The following is an 18,010-nucleotide window of genomic DNA, read 5'->3' on the forward strand; positions in this document are numbered from 1 at the left end:
TCGCGTTCTGCCGCACCCGCGCACTCGACTGCGGTCAGAATTCCCCCGTAGCAAGTCGTCTTCTGCCCTCATCACCCCTGACGCGTCCGGGGCAAAACCGTCTAGCAAAAGCATGTTTTCGCGCACTAGTAGCCTCATGAACCCAGATCCAAAAACCGTTGTTTCTTCCAATTCTAAAGCTCCTCCCGTAAAGAATGGCCAAAGTATGCTTCCTTCGAGTAGATCTTTTGAAAATGCTGCTGATCATTTAGCTAAAACCACGACGGACAGTGAGCTGCCAGCTGCCTCTGAAATTGATGGCAGTCGTGCGCCGGAGGCTGCAAACGCTGACTCTGAACACTCCTCTGATTCTGACTCGAGCAAATCTGCTAAGGAGAAAATAAAACTGAGAATGAAGCTCGCTGGCCTACGCGGGCACTCGTTCCGTGAGAGCATCGGGAGGCGATCAGATGATAGCAGTCCGGTCGATAAGGCGCCGGTGGTAGGAAAAACGAGCAAGCCTGAGAGCAGCAGTAAAGCTAAGCCATGCAGTCGCCTGCTGCAGAAATCGCGATCAAATGCTCTTCCTGACAATGTGCTTCAAGAATTTCCCGATGCTGAGTAGATACCCAAAAAAATAGATTGGCGCCCTCAAGTAGATTTTAATGTCACGGAATATCACACTTCCGCTTTCTTGAGTTACGCTGTGTCATCAATTTCAGACTTGGTGGTCGTATTGTAAAACGATGTGCTTTTTATTTACGGAGTCATTATGTCCGGTTGAATTGTATCGCGCCTCATTTAATTATTTATAACATCAATGTCTTGGCTTTTATTAGTTGCGCCGTGGAGTGCTCGCTCTGATTAAACTGATAGGTTATAATAATACAAACCATCGCAGGTCAGCACTGAAGAGTAGTATCACTCACTGAACATATGTGTTTCTTGGTTGTGTTCACTCCTAGGAACATCATTGAATGAAACTTGTTCATTCACGTCAGTGCCGTCCATGTATGCGTGATGCCGCATGTATGCGTTCCGAGTGCCGCTAAGTTATGTGTTGTTATACTGACCAGGAGCTATACTTTCAAAACTCGCTAAGTGAACGTAAGTACTTACGCTCTATTTTCTTGTCTATTGGTAGATTTTGCTTGAAAGCCCGTCAATGATTGGCTGATGAACTTACGATCTCATAACTTTTTTTGCAGTATAGGCCCTGAACCAGCGCGACTCACAATTTCTTTTGGTAACGGTGATGAAGACAATTTGTTTCTCTTCTCGTGCCCTTTAAATAGGCCTGTTTCCTATTAAATAAAAACTGGAACGAACGAACAAAGCCCATCTAGTCGTTAAGTTTGATTTGATATGTATTTTTTGTGCTATGTACTGAGGCAAAAGTTTTAACTTGGCCATTCTGTACCACTTTTCTTTTCTGGCGAGTATGTGTACCTAGTTCTAGTACATGCGGTTATTACTTCACTTCATAATTACATCTCTATTAGTATTACTTGTAATTAGTTTACACAAGGGCTGGCATGAAGAACACTCTGGGCTTCGGAACGCCTTACAGTCAGGCTACGACGAGAGTCCTATTTTTTTTCGCCCCTAAAATTGAACCTTTAAATCACGCAGAAACTTATGTTTCTGTGTACGACTTGCATGATCTAAAACACACATTTAAAATTCCTTCGTGGCTTTCTCAAGCTTTATCTTGTTTTCTTGTGCGTTTGGTGCGTAAGGATCTTGCCTTAGGTTAACAGTTAAACTTACTCACTGTAGAAATTCTTGCCGAATGTTTTAAGGTTGTATATGGTTAATTTAAGTTAGTCTTTATTCTTTACGAGATCAATCGCAGAAGATGCTTGTAGAATATCAGAGAGCAGCGATTGTTATGCTGCACAAACTCATTTAAGTTTTAGTTCTTCTAACAATGATTATGTGATTCCTTTTAGTAAAAACCTGATATCTATTTGATGATAATCATAACCATAATTATCATTTGCGTAGTCCTAATTATTCCACTATCCGGGTCAAGTGATGTCCCAAGAACCACTATAACCATCGAACATTTATTGCACCGACTCTCAGTATCGCGACTCTTGCAAGTGTAGTGGCATGGAGCGGGTGTATTGCTGCTGCTTCATATGTAGACAGGCTGGCGGTAGACGGGGGACTAAAGCAACAAAACTTCTATTGTAACCTTCTATCTGGTCTGCGCTGAATATTTTAAGTTGAATTTATTTCTTTGCTTTTTATTGCTTCTGCGCTTTTTAATCCATGCTTTGTTCTGTTTGTATTTGGCGAATGTTTTTTTTTTTTTAGTTTTGAGCTGAACAATACACCCGCATAGAACTTACGACTGTTTTATTCACCTGCATCTTTATTGTTTTTTATTCATAGCGCACATCAGAGTTTGGCTTTTTCTCACGGATTGTGTGTTGGTTGTAGTCAATAATTCTTTTGCTTATCATTGTAGTCTAAAGTTTATTAACATGAGTTACAACAAAACTTCTCTGTTTTTCTTTTAAAGTTACAGCCAAGTCTTCACTAGTTTAAAGTTTCCTAATCAAAAATCTAGAAAGTTAGTATAATTTTGGCTTATAAAGAAGCGGTTAAATGCTATCATTTCTTTATAACAAAGAAGCAGCACAACTGAACATCGCTGCCGGTTTAAAAAGAATGCATGTATAATTCTCTAACTAACCTCACGTGGAATACTTCAGTTTTGTGTAATTCTTTCTCTATCAGCGCATCTGGAGGATTCAATTAGTAGTTCTACCCTAATTCCAAGTGTCCGAAGCTTCAAAACAATTGAAATTTTTCTTTTTTCTCCATAACTCATTCGGGTTTTGTATGATCATTTTAGGTATAAATATCTACACACATTGTCGTGCAGGTTTAAACGATGTCCAACAAAAAGAAACTGATGAATTTTTTTTTTACTGACTTGAAAAACATATTTCCCAAACATTTTCCTAACTTGTGTTTGCATGCCCGTAGTCTTGAGTATACGGCTGTGTTGAGTGCACATTTTATGTTAAGTGTGCATTTTACTTACACTAGGAGAAACGAGTTAGACTTTTACAAATAGCGATGCTGTTTTTTGCCTTCTATGGGCATCATGAATCATGCTCGGCTCGGCACAAAGGTGTATCAGTTCTACGTACATCTGCTCACTGCTCATGCTGTGTTCAAGAAAGTGCATCATTATTTGGAAAAAGTTTCATTTAAAGTTCTGAATGTATGCTTCATGCACTGCTTGCGTGCTTTACAATGCTTGTGTAGGGCACTGTTGGTGGCGAACACATTAATAACATATATTGCATAAAATGTGTAATATACCACCATTGCAGACCACTTATTTAGCTTAAGCTGTGTTTCATAATATCTACATGCGTATTTCTGTTTTGATATGTATGCTATTTTGGTTCGTATGTGTGTACTGGAACCGCGTATACCAACACTAGGCCGTACAATCAAAAATAGTTGCGAGTTCGTATCTCGGTCAGCCAATAATCGACATTTTTAGCGCATTTTCTCATTTGTGGAAAAAATGCACTATTGTGCTCGCCATGTCCGTCTGTCCGTCCGTGATTTCACGTTTTCGTCGACGATAAAATGCGCTCTCTGTCACTCACTGCAGTGAGTACTGAGTTATATTTATATTATATATACAAAGGAGAAATTGGCCTTTAGTCCTCTACGTGTATTTTAGCAAGTTTTGGTAGTACGGTCCCTAATCTTCATGCCTGTCAAGACGAGGACCAGACGATTAGCCTGTCACCAGATAATATTAGCTGGCGTACGTGTAGTACTTGAAGAAAATCCAAACATGGCCTTACAGGTTTTTTTTGGGCCAGGCAGCTTTTGCTTTTATCTGCAGTAGCAGTGGCGTAACGTTCAGTTGTGTGTTCAGTACATTGCATTCCCAGTGATCGAGTTCGTACGTCCGCATACAAGGAGATCTATATGCTTTATGTTCATTTCACTTGCCTGCTTCTTTATGTTTTCATTAGAGTTTCAGCTTATCCTGAAATGCTCTCTGGATTTCTTCCTATCGTTTATTCACAACTGTTTCTACTGAAAACCAAAAGCCGAAGACGAAATCGGAAGAATTTCTTCTTTATTATCGGGATATTTCTTCGTGGGCTCTTATGAATGTCCTTTGTCTAAAAATTTTTAAATTCAAATTCATTTGATTTGCAAATAATATTTATTATCGTTATTTCCACTTACAAAAAATTCAGTTTTTAGCATTCATGCGTAATTTCTTCGACCCACTGATTAAAGGTACTATAACAAGTAAGTCAATACAGATATCTATTTTTTGTATACATTGCTTTAATCTGGAATCATTTTTAGTATGATTATTTATTCTTTTTGGTTTGTGACTGCAGTCTCCTGCCATTGTATATATTTTAACACATATGTAAAATTCTCGAAAAGATTTCTCAGTAAACATGCATAATCTCATAATAATTTAGGTATATCTTTGGGATTCTGCCATTAATCTCACATGATGGAAAAAAACACCTAAAGCTGCACACTTGTGTTAACTGCTGACGCTTCAAATTTTAAACCTTATTAATTTGACTAAAATACCCGGAAGCGTTTTCCGAAAGGCGGTAGGCGCTTTTTGTAAGCGCTGGACTGGAATTAGCGTAATGAGTAGACAAGAGGGCAACGCGACAAGAGGATGCCAAGCGTTGGTGTTTGTGGAATACGTTGCGTGCACTCCTGCAAACCTCAACTCTTGCCTCGAAGAAGACTAACTTTATTGTGCAGTTGTCGGATTGACGGAAGATTTTATCAAAAATCGAAGGACGAGATAGAACTGAGCTACCATCATTCTCAGACAGGATGCGTTTCATATGCACATGCGCGTCTCTCATTCGCTCACATTTGCTGATATTGTGGGCATTTGTGTTACCGTGATTGTGTCGTGCAGCCTCGTGTGGTCATGTCATTGTCCTGATAACTGACGTGTGTCGTCTTCTCTTCCTGATCGTCCGCTGCCGCTGCTGCTGTGTCTGCGACGATGACGCTCCTGCTGCTGCCAACACGTCCTGGTCTCTATGGGTCTTGACGTTCTTTCGGTATCTCCACTGCATGGCATTCTCACTTCTAATGAGTGTTTTGTACAAATGTCTACTTTTTATTCGCTAATTCGTTGGCTCTATCTTTTGGTTCGGTTCCTGACGAACCTTGCATGCTTTTCTTACATATCGTTTTGGTGTGGCTTCTTTACTCCTATTATCTGCTTCACGCTCTCCGCCTTCTCACTGGTGTGTCTATGTACTTTTTTTGTTGACTATTGCTCCTCATTGTAACGTTTAACGGATCGTCGCACTCATGCTACACTTAACACGTTACGCTTCACTGGGGCACTACTATTATTCACTACATGACTTTTTCTCCTAACATTATTTGGAGCGCCTCAATATATCACATGTGTGTAATTAATTTGCCTCCTTCTTACTGACTGCTGCGCGGCACCCATCGCGCTAATCGTTTGTGCCCTACATTATGTTTAATTTTTTATATTGTGTGGTCTTCTATCACGCTTACAATCCAATGCATTGTATTGTGTGACTACTAATATCTTAACCCACATTCTACGTGATTTTGACTGCACTCTCGTTGGTGCCGTATTCCCTGACCCATCGCGTGCTGCGGTGCATTCTTTCATATCACGTCTCTACTTACCTGCCTACACGTCCTCCCTCTTGATCCCTCGTCATGACGTGCATCTTGACGTCGTCGCACTCCCTCATGGTCCCCTCATATTGTCCCCTCTGTCGTGCCTCCCTGCGCGAGGCCATGGCATTCGCAATCCCGATATTTTCCTGATTTTGTGTTTTTCTCTATTGGGTTTTGTTTTTTGTGCCTTTCTATTTTGTTTGATATCTTTCATCGTCGTCTGAAATTCCATTATTTGAAGGGCATGTATTCTGTGTACTGTTCAACCATTTTTTTGTGTTTAAAACTGAATTACTTATTTGTCATTAATTTCTTTCATCTTATTTATTTTCACTCAATTGCACAACGTATCCTCAATACTATGTTCCTTCGATCGGTAACCCCTTTAAAACTGATCCCGTATTACCGTGCATATTGGGTGATATTTGTGGTCTTGATTGCCTTGATTGATTGCATTCGGAATTTTACTGACAAACGTAATTACATTGCGATATCTGTGGGCGTGTATTGTTGATCCTTGACTGTATTGATGAGTATCTTACGTATCTCACACATTCTGTTGACTTACCGACTTGTTGGGATTTGTACCATTACCGATCTACCTTTAATATCATCATCGTTTGTGTTGCTTACACTCGCGGTTCACCTCCATGGACTGTTGCACTACATTAATGACCCAACACCGATTTCATCGACACCTCTCTAATCGAATATTTTTTTCATCATCAATCATGATTCCGAACCAAAACTTCATGTTGGTCATAATATCCATTTTACTTCCTTTCCTCGCTGTCTTCACGAGCGTCTTCATTATTTTCTGACCATCGGTAACGCGTGTACCCACCTTCCGCTCACCTGTGCTCAACCTCTTCTATCCACTACCACACCTGCTCACTTCCGTCCCGCCACTTCTTGCCACAACCATTGCGTTCTGCTAAACCATTACATTCCACTACCACAATAACACTCTTTTGTTCCACCACTTTTTCCTACTTTCACATCTGCACGTCTGTGCCCCACCACTCTTTTCTTCTCTCTGCTGCATTTAATTTCTCCTAACCTCCTCGCCCTGCCCACTTCTGTTCCACCCTTGCCTGCTCACCATTTCTTCCCACTTTCATAGCGTCTCTCCTCTCATCCCCACTGCCCTCCTCTCCCCCTGGTGCCGCGAAAGCAGTTGGCCAGCTGCTAGGTAGCCAGTCCGCCCTTATGTTCCTGACTATGGGAGGCTACCCTGCGCTGCTGGGCTCGGGGGACCCTAGAGCGGCACCCCCAAGCTCCAGCAGTGCAGGGGCTCACTCTTCTGGGGGCAACCTGTTCACCACAGTCACCTCACCTTCGTCTTCCTCAAACCTACAACACTCATCCCCCTACTCGACCATGACCTCACTGCAGCAGCTACAGCAGGAGCTGTGGTGTGGCGGTGCAGGGGCCTGGGGGCGCGCATGTAACTCTGTCCCTCCTCCCTCTGCAGCAGAGACCAGGAGCAGCGCTCTTAAGGCCGCTCTGGCGCGCTGCCCCCCACACAACCTCTCGATGCAGCACAGCGCCACCGCCTCCACAGGTCGGTCCTGTAGTGCCGCAGCTGTTGTACGTACCGTGTTAGCTTACCATAGAGACCACGCACCATCATACTTGTGGTATGATGATTTTTAATTTGTTTTTATGGGAACCTCCTACGTTATGAGCTAATTTTATTTTCCAATATCAATACGTGATAATTACCCCTAAATTTCCAATATACTGCAAAAAGAAAATACATATGCGTTTCAAGCAGATCTGACATATTTTCAAAGTTAGGTTCAGGATTTTTGAAGTGATGAATTGATGTGACAGAGTTGGGCGGTCGTTGCGAAGACGAGGTAGACAGCATCAGCCTGCCGCGGAGTTCTAGTGTGGGCAGCACGACGGCGAATCGCCTGCCTTCGTCCTCTTCACACCAGCACCTGAGCAGCGAGCACGCTGACGCATCGTCGTCGTACAGCCACGGGTCCTCGTCATACGGCCACGCCGGAGTCGCGAGACCTCCACTCAGGAAACCTCGTCGCATGAAGGCCTCCTCTGTCAAACTCGCCCCCTGCAACGGAATCATCCCGAGCGCTGCGAGTGTCATCACCACTCCACCGCCCGTCGCCTCCATACCTGAGGCGCCCAACAATGTCTCTGATAACCCTGAGTGCCCCTCTCACCAGACAGCTCTCTTTTCCATGGGGGGAAGGTTAGATCAATAGGGGTTATTAAGCTTACACATTGTTCTTCGGAACTTTCATTAGCATACCCGAACCTTGATCAAAATGATAGTGCGTCTACTAGCGCCAAGGATTCATGTGTTTTTACAGGCTCCTATAAGAATTTTTCTCACGTAAGTGCCTTCTTTGGGATCGGTTTCACTGGTAAATGTGCGTCACAAAAGCTTTTGTGTGCAGTGGTGATTTGACTGGTAAATGTGGCTGCCAATAAGGTCCATGTGTCCAGTGTTGTAAATGTCCATCCAAAAAGTAAAGCGTGTGCAGCTCATTTTGCGCTCGTAACATAATGGGATTATAATACAAGGTGTTCGGGCGTGCTCGCTTTACTACTTGTCGCCTGATTTGCTTTTAGCATTCGTCGAACTCATAAATCAATTAACTTTTCAGCCAGTTAAAGGTTCGGCTTGTGCTATTTTCTCGTACCTTTCCTGGTTCTTGAAATCCCTTCTCTTTTCTTTCCTTCATGCTAATTTAGAGTTTCTGTCTTCCTCTTCTTTTTTCACCACTGTCACGCTGCCTCGTCCCTTTGGGAGTAGAATTCAAATCTCCGTATAGGGCCGCGGTGCACAGAGTTTTAACTCGTCGTTTGTTTTATTTCCGGTTCGAGATTATCGTACTTTTAGGTCGACTTTGCGCTTGTTTTTTTCCGAAAAGTTTTGTATAATTGCATAACTATGCCACTTTATGCACTGTTAAGACTGTGCCGAGTTTGAGAACCAGTTGCGCATTCGCTTTAGAATCACGACTGCAATTTTCCCGCTTGTTGGTTGATCCAGAAGCTCGCCCGCTCAACTGAGCACGTCTCATGATTGTTACTGCCTGGCTATTGCTCGTGTTCGGATTCATCCTTAAATTATTAATTGAACGTGAAGAATTAACATGAGTTTTAAATGAACATATTAATCGTTTTTATCATTAAGTACCTCTTAAAATTTCTGCTTTTAAAAATCCTGTCGTTTTTCTAATGTGATGTGACGTGTAAATATTGACTTTACACGAACGCTGCGGTGGGTTTAGATGCGTTACCTAATCGCTTGTTTGGATCCCGTCTGCTTAAAATAACCTAACCTCCTCATTGCAGCCCCCTCACGATGCCCCCCTCAAGCTCCTCGCCGACCCCCCTTCAGGAGTCTCCGGCGTCCGATTTGTTAACCCCCGTTGCCCAGGTGAGTCTTCGTGGCATGTCTTCCGTTGTGCTACGTATCTTTTCTAAAGGTCTATTAGTTCATGTTTATCATGGCACTTCGCATCAATTCTTAGGCTTCATCTATGTTTCTGTTAGAGTTTAACTTGAAATTTTAAGGGATTTCATAGTAAGATGTTCCAAAAAGCATCTCCCATGCGCATTCTCTTAAAAGTTTTAAGAAAATTATTACTTTAAATGTATATATAAATTATTATGAAAGTATGAGCTCAGGAAATGCAATTTGCGAAATATTGAAGAAATTTTATCCCTGGGGCGCCTAGGAGGGCAAGAAATCGTGCATTTATTAGTTCAGGAGGGATTCATTTTTAGTCACAGGCTTTTCATCAATCCTGTACATCTCCCAAAGCCGCTCTAGCCATCACCGGGAGTTTGCATAAATTTTGAGATTTATACATTACACAAAAAAATCGACATAAAATAAAACGAATGCGTTAGAATTAATTGATTAAAAATTCATGCGTCTTAAGTTATGTGATATTCCAATTCTATATAAACTTATGTACAATTTGTCTACCTAAAATCTAATACATGCATCTCAACCTTGCAGGGTCGAATCTATATATCTTTACCGTTTATACCATTCAATATTGTGTCCCAAATGCAAACATTGATTTAGGAATAAGACATGCAAGCGGCCCACAACGCGTGGCCGCAGAAATTAGTTTGCATTTCCTCGGAACATTGATCCCTTGACTGGATCACTAAATGCTTCATTGCAGCCAATTATTGTTCAAACAAGCCATATGTTCTATTTCCCATTTACGTAATGCTCAAATCAAATTTGACTTTGCGAGCCAATGCAAAATGTTTCATCCCGGTAAAACTTGCTAAAGAATGCACTCTCGGATTGTAGACTAAAAAATAAAGTGCAGTATAAACTGCATGATTAGAATTGAAGTTTGCATCATAAATGCATATATTTGGCAGCACGCCGTTTCGCTATAAGGCTTCTGTTGCGAAGAGTAGCAATTCCGCCTTCATCGTCTGGGATTTGTAGTGTAAGAGGTTGCTTCTCTGGTGCACCTCTTATACGTATAATAATTATATGAAAGGCCTGAGGTTAGTTCGGGTTTCTTATGTGATCAGAGGATAAATGAGGCACAGAGTAAAGAACAACAGAGTACTTATTTATAGAGTAACACAGCTTACAGTTTATGGGATTACAGATAGAAGTGTGAGTTTAACACATTTGTCTACGCTCACGACTCGAAGGGGAATGAGTCGAAGAACCTATACTCGGCAGTTCTCGGTCTTGACTGACGCTTCTCGTTTGGTCAGAGAGCTATATCTCGTTCAGTGAGTGACGTCGTTACTGAGATAGACAAAAGAATGAACCTATCTAATTTCGGATGGCAGCTATCAATGGGGTAGCTTACAGTAGCGAGTCCTACCGTATCGTGAGATGCATCACATGGGAGTTTGGCTCACTACGATTTATAGGTTTGGTGTGGATTTTTGATGGTTTCTCTTCATACTGTAACTGAATTTCAATTTTGTCTTTATATTGCGTTAAGTTTTCCCTACCACCGCTCTGTACGCTCTGCAGTCGGCGAAGTGCCTTGAGTTGGTGAGTGTATTATAATTTTTCTAGGCTAATTATCTATGCGTACTTCCCCCATTTACTTTAAGCCCTAATTTACTCTCAGATACTCTCCTCTACCGTTTTAAATCCCTGCTTCCTTGCATCTAAAATCTTCAGTAAATATGATCATTTATTCATGCTTTATTTGAGCTGTACATAATCTGGCTAAGACGCTTCTGGACTGTACGGTATCTGTGCTACAGGTGGTGCAGCTTGGCGGTGTAAGCGGTAGCAGCAGCGACCCTGCACTCAGCAGCGCAGGGGCCCTACCTTCCCACCACCGCACCCTCTCCCAACTCCCCTCCCCCATAGACCCTAAACTCGCCCCCTCCTCTAAAGCAAGGGTTAAGAAGAAGTCCTTCCTCGAACGCCTCGCCAGCACCCGCAAAAGCTTTCAAATTAAGAGCTCAAAAAGCTGAATTGCCCTAGCTTATGTCCTGCATGTAAATATCATTATGAAATAATGGTTATGTAACTCAACCAGGCTTAGGTGCGGTTATGGTTGCATTATATAAGCGTTGTTATTATACCAGAGGTACTATGTACGTTGCTCGATCGTCGCTCTCAGGTGTTGCTGTTAGTATGCATGCTATTCACCCGGATGCGCTTGCTCTAAGTTGGGTATTATTTATTTGTGAAGTAATGTGGAGAGCTATCACGTTTGGATGCCGTTCTCTAGCTTGTAGGTTACAACGGTGCAGTTATTTATCATTTCCTTGCTAAATATATTATGGTATGATGTTTATACACAATTAACATTGCCTGAACACATAAGTTGCCTGTCATGTAGCTCCAGTAGATAGTTTTGAGTCCTGCCACTACACAGGCGAGTTCCCACTTTTGTCCGATATCATCTGTAAAAGGCTTACGTTGGCTAATTATAACTCAATGGACTCCACGTAGTCCGTTCACTTTTTTCCGTATTTAGTCGAAGGAAAATCTGTTCGAGAGCAAACCTCGACGAAGAATCGTAATTTGACTTCGTGGGAGCTACAAAATGGACGGGTTTCACGTTGTAAAAATTTTCATTTAAATTAAAAAAGCAAAATTAACATTATTATAAAAATTAAATATTGTGTGTAAATGTGCGTACCCTCATATTTTTTTCTGATTTTTTGATGGCGTCAGGCAGCTGACTTAACTAGAAAAGTCGATGGGTTCAAGAGAGCGTAGAAAGATTAGATTTTCAGAGCAGATACCTAAGTTGATTTATTGGTTTAGAATCGAGTATCGAATGAAGGTGGAAAAAAACATGACCTTTATTTAAATATTTCATTTTTTTTACACGTTTAGTAAGATTGAGGAGATGAAGAGTCATCACTAAAGCAAATGCAAGTCTAAGTTAGCGGCGACGGCGTCCGCCTCTCTGGCATTCCTTCCCCTGGTGATAGCTGCTCCTCTATTGAGGCAATGCACCTGAGTATTATTATTTATTTGCTATCCATTGTGGGGCCATCCCCTGACTAACTCTAGAATTAGCGAGTCATCCTGCACCTGATAGCTTAAGTACCTCGTCAGTTCTAGCGAAGAAATTATCAACATTGGATGATATAAATATATTAATGACAGATTTTAAAGCATAGAATATGATATGGTTTTAAAGCGTTCTGAGGGTAGGATCAATTCTCCACTAATTTTATCACATTTTCCTTTTCTGTAACGCCCTTTTAATACTCGGCATGTTTTATTGCAGCATCAGTTTTCCTGCCCGCTATTCCAGTTCTCTTGAGCAACTTTTCTTGCCTTCATGTCGAACAACATAGTTGGCATTCACCATAGCTGTGCAAAGTGCATCACGTTTTTGCAGCTATGTGGGTATGCGTATATAATTTTGTAAGGAAATAATTAGCTTGTTACTTCTGTCCTAGATCTATAATTGCTTCCTATGCGGTGTCGCCGTTTGCTTGTTCGTTTTGTTGTGTCGTAATAATGCGATGAAGTTGCCAGGAGTTGTCTCATGTTGCAGTCTGTGTTCCTACCTGTACAATCAGGGCTGTGAGGCCGAACCATTCCTCACGAGCTCATCTCCATTATTTAAAATCTAGAGTTGAGAGTTGATTTGTTCGATGTTGTTTTAAATTTACCTTGATCCAGAGATTATTACTATTATTGCTTTGTTATTTTGCTCTTCGTCAGCTTTTCATGTGAAGTTCATATTGTTACGAGCGTAACCCAATAAAGCGTCAGAAAAAGGGGCAACCCCAATAGGAAATAATTTTACAACATAAGCGGTTAAAGGTTTTTTTTCGTGGATGTTATGGTGTTTTCGTAAAAATCTAAATAATGATAAATGAAATGAGTTGCTGCACTTACATTATCTGCGACTTACGTTTTTTAGTTCACTGTAGATCACTTCTTTTTTCAGTACCGAACTAAGCGTAAGAGGCCGTCTCTGTACATATATTGATTCTGTAGATCATATGTACACGCCAACTCGCACCCCAGTTACTGGACGTAGGAGTTGCTACTTAGACTTCATGTGGAAAAATGAGCTAGCTAGCTGGGCTCGCAAATTTTACCAGTAATCAGGCATTATTGAAGTAATGATAATTCGCCGTACCATTCCACAATACGAGTCTCCACTTAATTGTATATATAAACGAGGTGCAATTATATACTTCACCTTATATCTAGTATCACGTCAACAGACTAGCCTTTTTATTTATCTCTAAACGTGAATTCTAATTTAATTTTTCATGCGCTATCTTCGCCTCTCAAGTATTCCTTCTTAGAGATTTTGTCTAAATAATTTTCAAGTGCAGTGACTGCTCAAAATTCGACCTATTTTTGTTTATAAATCTCACTTTAAGCTTGATTATGTTTGTATGCTTTGATTCGATGCAAATGCATTAAATTGTCTTTAACTTGCTACATCACCTACAAACGTGACTATTCGAATCTTGTATAGTTTTATTTTGTTGCTGGAGAAGTCATTGAATATGTGGATGGGATAATAGGGATAGCGGCTTCCGCTACCGAATTGACGTCTGCCAGGGTAACTGACCGTTTAAAAATAAATAAAAAAATAAAAATAAATAAATAAAAAACGGAAAAAAATCCGTTTAAAAATAATGTAGTAATTGTTTCAGCGATGTAGCGGAAGTGAGCTGGAACTTACTTCACTAAGATTGTACGTTAAAAGTGCCGTTGTGTATATTTATTTCTTTAGCTTATTTCATTTTGATGTTCTTCGTTGGTCGCAAGGAATCGACTAGGGAGCTTTTTTTGCGGTAAACCATGCATCATGCGACATGTTTCAGTGCAATTATCTCTATCTTGGATTTTGTTTCTAATTTAAATTTGTTATAAATAATGTACGTTCAGAATATTTAAATTTTGGAGGCCTTAGCTGCTTTTCTTTTTTTCTTTGAGTGATATCTTCTTGCCATGGAAGGTTAATTCTTTCACTTCTTGTACTAAGTTATTGTTCTTCGAATTATTCATACATCCCGGTCTTTAGTACGGGATGGATTAGTATGTAGAAATTCGGAGGATATAATCACAAATTTTGATTGAAATAATTAGCTGTCTAATGTATAGAAGCATGTATGAGATCAGCTTGGTATACGTAGTTTTGGAATAGAACTTTCTATCGAGTGAGATAAGTTCTAGTATTCTCGCTCCAGGGTGTAAGTTCTTGTTCTCTACTCCTTATTAATTACGCATTGTAATTACTGTTGAGCACTCACATGTTTCTTTTCATCTGGCTTCTTTTTACATCAGTAACTGATCTCTCGTATAGTAAAATGATGCATTAAAATTTTAATTTCTCGAGGCCTTCGTTATTCCTGTCAGATTTCGATAACTGTTCTCACGTTGATATTCCGTGCGATGAGTACTCAGGCCGGAAAAGAATAATACGCCTCTTTTACCCTTGAGAAATTTAGTTTTTATGAACATAGTCACTTCCTAGTTTTCGAAGAGCAATAAATAAAATGACATTAGTTACTTTTTCGTTTCTTTGTCATTTTCTTTGCAATCAAATCAAATTGTTGAAATCAAATCAAAATTTTTCGTTCGTTAAATCTTTCAAATCCACATGGTGTGCGATCACCCCCGATTAGCATTAAAATAGTTCTGAAAGACCAGCTAGTGACGTGATGGCTGAGTCAAGGGTATCGAAGTGTACCATGCTAGAGTAGCATCGTCAGTAACGCTTGGATAAAAATTTCAACAAGCGTTCGTACACTCGGAACTGACGCCTAGTTTCAACAATCTAACACTAGAAAGAAAAAAACAATTAGAAGTTTAATTCTGTTTCTTTGACACTATATATATGTCATACATGAGATCGCTAACACTGAGAAACGAAGATTGCCATGAGAGTTAATGATGAGGTTCTCACATTCATCATTCATCTGCCACTGTCTTGCTATCGTCTTTTTCTGCATTCGCTTTTTCGCTTTCATTGCCAGCGTGAGCGGAGTCTTCTGCGCCCTCCACGCATCCCTCCTGCTCGACGACCTTATCAGAGGTGTCCTTCTGCACCGGATCATTTATCGAAGTATTGCCAGGAACATCTGCACTGGCAGGAGCAGCCAACTCGTTCAAGTTATACTTCTTGTAAACTCCCAAGTATGATGGAGCTATGCCGATATAACAGTTGGTGACGATGATGCTTACAACTAAGGCAACCTCAGCATCTTTTGTCAAGACTGGCTTACATTGCGGTGCATTTTCTTCCATGACTTTCAGAACAACGCTCAGTACTTCTTCTTTCTTGACGGCACTATTGCTCATCACTTTGATTACCGCATAGAAGCTTTTCTGTGAACCGTCAAACTTTTCAGTACAGAGAGCAGCGAGAGCTTTTTCTATCTTGTCAAGATACGCCTTACATACCGCATGCACCGGCAGCAATCGGATAAGATGCTTCGTGCGTGCCAATTTGGTCTGTAGGATGTCGTCCATGGCGGCGAGTAGGGTAGGTAAAGGATCGGCTAATGTGGTGCGGAAGAAAACGTTGTTTGCAGCACCACAACGAATTGACTGAAAACGGCGTTGTACTGCATTACCCTTCTGGTTTACAGACTGTGATGCAGTTTGCAATCTGGCGACTTCTTTCTGCAAAGAAGGGATAGATTGAACAATTAATGGAACACGTAAAGATAGCATTAACGCACTCATATTGGAACGATAGTTATTTATCAACATTTTCATTATAGTTTAAAGCTACCTGTAAAGCGGCATCAGCATCTTCCTCGGTATCGGAAACTTCAGCATCCTGTACTTCATCTGCCTCGGGAGCTTCACTGCCAGCTGTCGAATTTGATATGGAATGAATATAAAATTAATTTTTTATCGGCTATGGCCAAAGTCTTACAAGGAAAAATCAATAAATTCCAATACATACATAATTAAATGAAACCCTAACTCTTATTAATTGAATCTATTTGCGTTCTGTTTACAGAACAATTTTCTTCAAGGAACTATCAGTTGTGGGCAAGGAAAGAAAGTGCGGGTTAAATGAAATATATACTCACGATTATTTATTGATTAACTTATGACAGTTGAAGAACATGTAAAATAGTTAAGTTGTATACTAACCAATCTGTTCTGGCCCGTACAACTTGTCAGCGAAGCAGTTGAGCAACGAGTAGCCTTCTTTGACACAGACATCCTCGTGTGTGTTGCATGTAGCCAAGTACCCCACGCTGCCTATGATGGTATCTAAACGCTGCTTCTTGTTTGGTGGCAAATAAAAACTCTTCTTCCTTTTTGAGAACTTTCCCATATTTGAGAGATTTATGTAACAGTTTATTGAAATCAATTATTATTTCTGGAGTCAGGAGAGTAAAAGAACAAATCAAGAAGAATAAAATTCAGAAAATATGAATTATTTTCTCAATATTATCTAGCGACTGTCGAAATTAGTGGGATTTGAACAGTGAACCAAGAAACAGCACATACATGTGGAAATAGATGAAGAAAACATCCCTAGAATCGAGAATTATAGGAATGGCGGAATAAAACTTCATGGATACACAAATCAAGTCTTGATGGCGCACATGACATCTACACTCGTAACTGTAGGATTGTGAGGTCGTACATAAGAATGTCTAGGATAATTATTTTATCTACAATTTGTGCTTGGATTTATTCGTCAAGTTATGCCCTATTGTTCATACGAGACTCTCTACATAGCTCACTTTGAACCCAATGGTTTTTCATGAAATCGAACTAGGAGCAGAAACAATTGAAAAGTTCTCTGTTGTACACTTGATGCAGCTACAAAAGGAGAACGAGACTTCTGTACGCAATAACGCCCTATAATAATGCTCTCAAATATAAGCTTGACTACCTACTATAATACCAGTGGATCAGTGAAACAATTCATGTAGTACCAAAAATGGATGAAAAGGAAATAAATGTTTGTTATAAACACAGATGGGCGATCGCAATCAAACATATCCTTGCGCAGTGCGAGAATGAACATTCATGTATTCATGACCGTATTTACGCTCAATGCTAGCAGCTGCCGTCAGCGGAGGCTGCAACATCATATCTTCATACTGCGCGGCTGTGCAGTACAAGACTATTAGGCGTATAGTGACCATACATACTGTTCAGTGCCAGCTGCTGCTGAGCAATCGTATACTCGAGCCACGCATCTATGCACCTATATTTCCGTAATAGTGATTGTACATACGTTCAATGTTGGCAGCCGCTGCCGACGAGGCCAAACGATCTGCACAAACATCTGTGCCAATTGGTCAGATTGATATAATCCTGGGTAAACTGTGCAGTCATTTAGCTCCAGAAAGCTTGGTTGCCATGGGAAAACTTCTCCAAAAACTTGCATCTTCCTGAGACCTGAGTGTGGGCTAATAACATTGAAATGATAATTAAACCCTGACATATATTTGATTAAGAAAGTAGAATGCACATGTTACATTTTGAATACTGTCTTCCAGGGCTTAGAAAATAAATACTTTGCTTAAAATCAAAGTCATGCCTAGAAATTTGTTTTGACTGCTGCTAATGTGATAAATTCATTACTGACTGCTCTTAAAATTGAGTTGAGGATTGGAGACGAGATCATCATGGAGGTGGTTCATTGAGGTCATTTTTAGCTATCCAACTTTCTCTTCAACACCAGCATTGATATTGCCTGCACAACAGAAAATTTTGTGTCCAAGTAACTAACTTCAAGCCTGCAATGAGGAATTTCCAACTTATTAGTAAAATTTTGCTGTCATAGTTACATTCTCAATAAATTCAAAATTTTGTGGCCAGATTTTATTAGCAATTAGGTAGATGGCACTGGAGGTAATCCATCATGGATGATGGAGG

General features: G+C 40.5%; 2 protein-coding genes across 4 annotated transcripts in view; one reads left to right on the top strand and one right to left on the bottom strand.

The window, feature by feature from the left end:
• LOC108676613 (stromal interaction molecule 1) overlaps positions 1 to 11,780 on the top strand; it is a 41,293-nt gene extending 29,513 nt beyond the window's left edge. For 2 of the 3 annotated variants that reach the window (XM_018164721.2, XM_018164722.2), the window contains 4 exons: positions 6,857 to 7,243; positions 7,516 to 7,897; positions 9,010 to 9,094; positions 10,921 to 11,780. In XM_018164721.2, coding sequence (XP_018020210.1) covers positions 6,857 to 7,243; positions 7,516 to 7,897; positions 9,010 to 9,094; positions 10,921 to 11,136 — 1,070 coding nt within the window. In that variant the 3' untranslated portion in view covers positions 11,137 to 11,780. The remainder of the gene's footprint in view (positions 1 to 6,856; positions 7,244 to 7,515; positions 7,898 to 9,009; positions 9,095 to 10,920) is intronic. The other variant, XM_018164724.2, reaches the window with a different exon arrangement.
• A 3,180-nt stretch (positions 11,781 to 14,960) lies between these two features.
• On the bottom strand, positions 14,961 to 16,574 carry LOC108676610 (THUMP domain-containing protein 1-like). Its single transcript, XM_018164719.2, has 3 exons — positions 16,265 to 16,574; positions 15,894 to 15,976; positions 14,961 to 15,781 (listed from the first exon to the last, which is right to left on the bottom strand). Exons 1-3 carry the CDS (start codon positions 16,449 to 16,451, stop codon positions 15,068 to 15,070), a joined length of 984 nt encoding a protein of 327 aa, XP_018020208.1. The 5' UTR covers positions 16,452 to 16,574; the 3' UTR covers positions 14,961 to 15,067.
• Between the last annotated feature and the right edge of the window lie 1,436 nt (positions 16,575 to 18,010).

Source organism: Hyalella azteca, unplaced genomic scaffold (assembly GCF_000764305.2).
Source record: "Hyalella azteca isolate HAZT.00-mixed unplaced genomic scaffold, Hazt_2.0.2 contig8570, whole genome shotgun sequence".
In the NCBI taxonomy this organism is placed as follows: domain Eukaryota; kingdom Metazoa; phylum Arthropoda; class Malacostraca; order Amphipoda; family Hyalellidae; genus Hyalella; species Hyalella azteca.